Source organism: Octopus bimaculoides, chromosome 28 (assembly GCF_001194135.2).
Source record: "Octopus bimaculoides isolate UCB-OBI-ISO-001 chromosome 28, ASM119413v2, whole genome shotgun sequence".
Taxonomy (NCBI): Eukaryota; Metazoa; Mollusca; class Cephalopoda; order Octopoda; family Octopodidae; genus Octopus; species Octopus bimaculoides.
The window spans coordinates 12,560,206-12,568,366 of NC_069008.1; the positions used below are offsets into that span (position 1 = coordinate 12,560,206).

Here is an 8,161-nt window from a genome sequence, read left to right on the forward strand (position 1 = left end):
ATAATTGAAGTAGAAAAAAGATCAATTTCACACACGAAATTCTGTTTGTTTATTATATGACAATAATAAGTGAGTTGTATGTGTTATTTTATATATCAATACAGTAGTGGTAGTTCTATTTATTTATCTACACTATTATAATATACATCTTCAAGAGAGGTGGAATACAGTTCAGGGATCTTTTCCTTTTGATCAGCAGGTTGATAAATTAATTTTTTTAAACTAAACACTTTCACACTTCGGATACTGGTAGACTGTGTCATATAGAACATCTTTTACTCTTAGCGCTGTTGAGAAAGTTTCTATTTTCGAAGTTATTTCGTGTTAAAATTTGTCGTATTTCGGTAATTTCAACCAATCAATGACGTCTATTGAGCTGAATAAAGTTACTGCTGTTGTTTGTCAACAACTTCCGGCGGTGTATCCCCCCCCCCGTTTTCTTGCAAATTATTGTTTTTTTTTTTTTATTTATTATTATTTTTTTTTGCCAAAAACCCAGCGTTTCGGATACAGAGATTCCTAAAAATTGCCAAGAATCGAAATTTTGAAATTTTTTGCACCCCTTACCCTTCCCCCCTCCAATTTCTTCATTTTTCACTTTCCATAACCCTAACCCTAAAACCCTAACCCCCTAAAGCTAAAGCCAGTACAAATGCACGAACAATGTCATAAATAACAGTGACAAACGAAATATACACCACCGATAGTTGTTGTTGACAAACAACAGCAGGAATTTTATTCAGCTGAATACACGTCATTGATTGGTTGGAATTACCGAAATACGATTAATTTAACACGTAATAACTTTGTAAATAGAAACTTTTCTCAACAACGCTAAGAGTAAAATGTTTTATATGACACATTTTACCAGTATCCGAAGTTTGAAAGTGTTTAGTTACAAAAAACTAATTTATCGACCTGCTGATCAAAAGGAAAAGATCCCAGTCCAGTTGTCCAGGTAAATGTTTATTTCTACAGCTTACCTCTAAAAATATACTAAAATTTATTCTGTTGTATTCTAAGTATTCTCTGTGTCTTATATTGTCCTTTCTCTACTATTTCAGATATTGGCGCCAAGAATTGTATATATGGGATACATCATCAATATCCATCATATTTTAAAGACTAAAAGAAAATGTTAGACAGGAAAGATATAACTTTGCTTATATAACTCTATGGCAAATTACAGGCTTATATATTTTGTAAACTGAGATTGATAACAATAATTCTTTTGTTGACAGGCTGGAATGTGAGCAAGGTGAGTTTGCATATGAATTAAAATGGAGTTTACAACTCAATCCAGATATTGACAAAAATCACAGTAGTAGAAATATTTAAAAGGAATGAAATATAGAAATGTAAAGAAGATAAACATCTGTATATTATTATGAGAAAAGAAAAAGAATGCAAGATAAATAATGTGTGAATAAGTTTCAATATAAAACACAGTTTAAAAGAATTGATTTGCATAGTGACATGTATAAAGAGGAAAGGAAAACATCACACCACTGTGATATTTGTGGGAAATTATTCTCTGAAAGTCATAAATTAATAACACACAAATACACTCATACAAGCGAGAAATCATATCATTGTGATATTTGTGGCAAATCATTCTTTAAAAATGGTAACTTAACAATACACAAACGTAGTCATACAGGAGAGAAGCCATATCGCTGTGATATTTGTGACAAATGCTTCTCTGCAAGTAGTAACTTAACTAAACACAAACGTACTCACACAGGAGAGAAACCATATCATTGTGATATCTGTGGTAAATCATTTTTTCAAAGTCATCACCTAACTGAACACAAACGAAGTCACACAGGAGAGAAACCATGTCATTGTGATATCTGTGGCAGATCATTCTTACGAAGTAATAACTTATCTAGGCACAAACGTATTCACACAGGAGAGAAACCATATCAATGTGATATCTGTGGTAAATCATTCACTCAAAATGGTGAATTGATTTCTCACAAACATATTCACACTGGAGAGAAACCATTTTGCTGTAATATTTGTGGCAAATCATTCACTCAGAGTGGTACCTTAACTAGTCACAAACGTATTCACACAGGAATGGAACCCCATTGTGACATTTCTGGTAAATCCTTCTCTGCAAGTAGCAGCTCTATTCAACTGGAACAAAGTCATACAAGAGAGAAACGCAAACCATATCACTGTGACATCTGTAGCAAATCATTCTCCGTAAAAAGTTACTTAGTGAAACACAAACAAATTCATACAGGAGAGATATCATATTGTTGTGATATCTGTGGTAAATCATTCTCTGGAAGTGGTAACTTAAAGACACACAAACGCATTCATACAGGAGAGAAGCCATATCACTGTGATATATGTGGTAAAGTATTCTCTGCAAGTAGCAGCTTAATTAAACATAAACGTATTCATACAGGAGAGAAACCATATCACTGTGATATCTGTGGCAAGTCGTTCCCTCAAAATCATCATCTAACTGAACACAAACGAAGACATACAGGAGAGAAAGGATATCACTGTGACATCTGTGGCAAATCATTCTCTGTAAACAGTTACTTCATTAAACACAAACAAATTCATACAGGAGAGCAATCATATTGTTGTGATATTTGTGGAAAATCATTCTCTGCAAATAGCAGCTTAATTAAACACATACGTGTTCATACAGGAGAGAAACCATATCAGTGTGATATCTGTGGTAAACCATTCTCTCATAATTATAACTTAAATAAACACAAACGTATACATACAGGAGAAAAGCCATATCATTGTGATATCTGTGGCAAATCATTCGCTCAGAATCATCACCTAACTGAGCACAAACGAATTCATACAGGAGAGAAACCATATCACTGTGATGTTTGTGGTAAATCATTTTCAGAAAGTTGGAACTTAAAAATGCACATACGTATTCACACAGGTGATAAACCTTATCACTGTGATATTTGTGGCAAATCATTCCCCCAAAGTGGTCAGTTAATCAAGCACAAACACATTCACACAGGATAGCCATATCACTATGATATATGTGGTTGATCATTCTCTGCAGGAAGTCACTTAATCAGACAAATATATTCATAGTTGAGGGAAATCATTCTCTCAAAACGGTCACGTAACTACACACATACATATTCATACAGGAGAGAAGCCATATCAATGTGATAGCTTATCAGTGATAAATCTTTCTCTAGAATGAGTAATTTAATTACACATGAGAAACTATACAGGAGAGAAACCATATGTGTGTTACCCATGGCAAATCATTCACTTAACAAAACATGTAGGTATTCATTTACTGCAGTAACTATATCAATGTGAAAATTCAAGTCATCAATGATAGTTTCAATAAATGACGTATTTTTCATGTATGGTATTTAATATGAATTTTTTTTGCTTTTATTGTCCAAATTCGTTCTACTTCTTACTCTGAGTTGCTTTGTTTTCTTTTATTGTGTATATTCTGGCATGGAGAAAGTCTTTCTTAACATCCCCCGGTCTCACAATTAGCGGCTGCTGCTAGGTGATGGCTGGTGATAAACATCCAAGCCATGTACAGTGGTGCTGTCAGTAAGGTGAAAGTCAGCAAGCAGTATAACAACAAATTTAGTGTGCAGATAGTTCACCAGGACTCAATTCTCCATCCCGTCCCGTTTATCTATCAAAACCATGCAGTCAGTAATAGAGGTGGTAAGACATGTTGTATGCAGTGGCATCTTTATGCTAATAACTATGGACTTATAGTTGAATCTACAGTAGAATTATAGAACAAATTTCAGGTGTGGAATCAAGGAGCCTAAGAGTTTAACTTAGCAAAAACCAAAGCTGTAGTAAAACAGGATGCTAAATAGTAATCGCTTCAAAGAGATGGCCTTCCTCGATATGTCAGAAAGGTGTATGTAAATTCGTTCTGGTATATCCAGTGCAAGCAATGGACAGGTAAGAGATGCTGTGGAAACAAAGAAAAGTTAACAGGCAAAACAGTTGTGTGGCAGATTTGTAGGACCAGTAAATACTAAGAACACACTGGGAATAGAATGCCCAGGAGGATCTTTAGAGGTAGCAGATAGTTTCTGTTATGTAAGTGACTTAATTAACAGTGGAGGAGAATGCTCTGAAAGTGTAGCTACCAGAATTAAAACTAGCTGGGCAAAGTTTGGAGTGCTATTAACATTGTTACTAAGAAAGGGCCTCTTACTCTGAATGAGAGGCAAATTGTATGATATTTGTGTGCCAACAGCAATGCTACATCTTTCTTGCCTTTAACCCTCCAACGCAGAGTGTAGGCCACTTATAATTGAATTCCATGTCGCATTTTTCGCTTCTGTACTTATACTCTGCCATGAATGTCCCCCCTTCTCTAGTTCCTTTTGTGTTGATCTACACCACGTGTTCTTAGGCCTACCCCTCTTTCTATATCCATCCGGATTCCACTGTAAAGCACTTTTCGCTACATTTCATGTGTCTTTTCTAATTGTGCTACCAATCCATTTCCACTTTTTCTTAAATATTTGCTCCCTAATCGAAACTTGATTTGTTCTTTGCCATAGCTCCATATTGCTTACGTGTTCGGGCCATCTAATTTTAGATATACTATGCAAGCATCTGTTGATGAATGATTGTATTTGCTTATTTGACTTAACTGTTGTTCGCCATGTCTCAGCCCCATACAATAACACCGCTTTTACGTTAGTGTTAAAAATTCTTATTTTGTTCTTTATTGAAATTACACTTGCGCTCCATACTTTTTATTACATAGCAGTGAAATATGGGCTGTAAATGCAGAACATGCAGAGACTTGAAAAAAATGAAGATAACATTCTCTGTTGTAGGTGCACTGTCAGTAGACATGTACAACAAAGCATAAAAGTGGATTTAAGAAGCATGAGATATTGTGTACAAGAGTGAATCCTGTGCCAGTATGTTCATGTGTTGTGTATGGATGAGGACAGTTGCATCAACAAGTGTTGGTTGCTAAATGTGGATGGAACATGTGAAGGATGAAAACCATGTATGTAGGATAAAGTGGTGAAAGATGACCTTCAATTGTTGACAGAGAACTAGTCCAACCCATGCCAGCATGGGAAAGTAGGTGTTAAACAATGATATTAATGACGAGTGTGTATGTGAACAAATAGGGAAATGCAGGAACAGGGATGATAATGTTCTTAATTTAAACTGGAAATGTAGAGAAGTGGAAGCTCAAAATATTGCAGCTGTAGTTGGTATATTATAAAAGAGAAGCTAATCTCTGACTATTTTTCTGTAATAACATCTGTGTAGAGAGAGTGAAGGAGGGGAAAGCCAAAGTTGTTGCCTTAGGAACTAACAAGTTTTGATTAAAAATATGGGTATTTGAAGTAGAAGTCTGTCAACACAATACAAGACAGACTTCATAAAAGACTATGCATATATACACGTATGTATGTATGTGTATATATATATATATATATATATATATATATATATATATACATACATACATTAGTTTTAGAATGGTGGCAGCTGATGAAGGAACTGTTCTCTATGTGGCCTGTGTGTTTTCTGTGCTCTGTTTATGTTCTGTTTTTCATTTTGTCCACATTTGTTTGTAACGTCCTGTACCCAGATATGCATCTATATATACACATGTAGATGTAGGTATGTACATACATGTACGTATATATGCATATACTCACATATTATTTGTATTATATGTATATATAGATGCATATCTGGGTACAGGACGTTACAAACAAACGTGGACAAAATGAAAAACAGAGTACAGAAAACACACAGGCCACATAGAGAACAGTTCCTTCATCAGCTGCCACCATTCTAAAACTAAGTGTTTCGAAGAGTTATATTTAGTTGACTTCAGCTTGTATCCAAGCATTGGGTTCATCAGTTTATATCCATTCTCCTCAGCAGATGTTTGTGCCGAAAGTAACTTTGGAGTCCAAGTTGGTGGTGAAAGATTTGTGGGCAGAACTCGCACCAGATGGTTGGTGCAGGTCAAGGATGTTGAAGATGCTCCTTTCTTCTCCTGCATTTTGCTTCCTCATTCTGTTATCTGTTCTGCTTGAAGGAGCTGGCTCCATTACATACACATATGTATGTGTGTGTATATATATATATATATATATATATGGGAGAATGTACGAAAAAAAACAACAACAGACGAAGACAGGTGGTGTAAACAACAAAAGGATGTATTAGTATGATGCTCAGGAATACAGAAAGTCTTTAACGTTTTGAGCTACGCTCTTCAACAGAAAGAATACGGAGAAAAACACAGAAAAAAATTGAATAGTCACTGGTCAACAATCTATCATGACACATACATGCATCTAAGCTATTTACAGATTGGTCAAAATACAGGTCATAAGATTCAGCCTGCTGGGTAGTTAAAGGACAAATCTAACCATTTCACTTTAGTTGTCAATTGTGGAACACGACTGGCACTACATAAACCTGATGATTGCATAAGACCTGAAAGTACTAGTGTATTTCAATATTGTAAAAATTGTTAATAATAAAATGTGAAAAACAGACTATGTGATTTGTTTGACTAAACTTTTTAAGGTGTTTCTCCAGCATGGCCACTGTCCAATCACTGAAACAGGTAAAAGATAAGATTTACACCTTAAATCTGCTTTCTACATGATTTATTAAATATACATACTTTCAAGGTATTGACACCCAATTGCCAACCCTAACTCATTTCAAGGGAAGGCTGTGAGCTGATAGATTGTTAGTATGCTGAGGAAAATACTTAATGGTATTACGTCTGTCTTTATGTTCTGATTCAAATTCTGCCTTTCTTCCTTTAAGAGTCAATAAAATAAGTACCAGTTGACCACTGGAGTCGATGTTATTGGTTTCTCCCTTTTCTGAGATTGCTGGCCTTGTGCCAAAGTTTGCAATCAATTGTATCTTTAACTAAGGTACTTAGATCAGAAGTTACTGGCAAAAAATATCATACAAAGATACAACTGACTGATAACCAGAATAAGCTTTGTATGACTAAGAAATAGTATGTAATTTTACAATGTTGAAAAATAAATGATGTTTGTTCTTATGTTACTGTGGAATAAATAAATCACTAAGCTATTTAAACATACACTTAACTGGAAATGTGTTACCCTAGAAACTTCTTGACATACAGGTCTGTTGATTTATTTCCCATTATGAAACACAAAATCTTAACCAAGAAGTTCTCAGTCCAGACTTGCTAGAATGAGGGGAGGTCACCAGTGTGTGAAGCTCAAGTGTAATTCTCTGCAGTTGTGGTCCGTGATGTCACAGGGCTTACCAATTGTAAGGCTGTGTATTCAATTCCTGGCAGTGAATTGTGACTTTGAGCAAGACAATATATTTCATATTGCTGCAGTCCTCTCAGCTGGCAGAAGCGATTTTCACCTCTAATTCAAAAGGGCCGGCCTTGTCACATTCAGTGTTATGCTGAACTTCCTTGAGAACTATGTTATGGGTAAGCGTGTCTGTGGAGTGCTCAGCCACTTGCACATTAATTTTACAAGCAGGCCGTTCTGTTGATTGGATTGACTTATCGGTGTAAACAAATCAGTGCCAATGATGTCATAGGAAAAGGAGACACTGCAGGTGATTGCTTACAATTATTTGCATTACTTTTGAGATGATGAAAGTCATGTTTTTATCATATTATTATCAAAGAGGTTGGTATGATAACATAGATTATCTTTATTGGAATAAAGAAAACACATCATGTCTCCCTACATTGATGTAGATGGTGGTAGACAAGTAGAAATTAAAAGAAAAACTGGCCGATGTTCGACATTCTATTCAGTGTTTGCAGAGGTAAAAATAAAGCATTTTCTTTCTCACTGTAATATATAATTCTTAAATATTTGACTCATTTGATAAGTTGGATCAGCGACTCCATGTAAGAATATCTGAAGAAGGAATTGTATTCCGAAATATCATTGGACTATGGATAACTAAATTACAACAGGTATATAGCCCATTTTTTGTATTATAGTGCATTGTTATACCCTTCTAAACTTTTTATTTTTTAGAATATCTTTTACTTGTTTCAGTCATACTGGCTGTGACCATCCTGGAGCACCACCTTAAACGAGTTTTTAGTCGAACAAATTAACACCAGGACCTTTTTCTTTTAAGCCTATTACTTATCCTATTA

General features: G+C 35.0%; 1 protein-coding gene across 2 annotated transcripts in view; it reads left to right on the forward strand.

Annotated features, from left to right (window-relative positions):
• LOC106870872 (zinc finger protein 665) overlaps positions 1-3,367 on the forward strand; it is a 6,188-nt gene extending 2,821 nt beyond the window's left edge. For both annotated transcript variants that reach the window (XM_014917113.2, XM_014917112.2), the window contains exon 2: positions 1,065-3,367. In XM_014917113.2, the coding sequence (XP_014772599.1) occupies positions 1,477-3,012 (1,536 nt within the window). In that variant the 5' untranslated portion in view covers positions 1,065-1,476 and the 3' untranslated portion in view covers positions 3,013-3,367. The remainder of the gene's footprint in view (positions 1-1,064) is intronic.
• Positions 3,368-8,161: the final 4,794 nt, after the last annotated feature.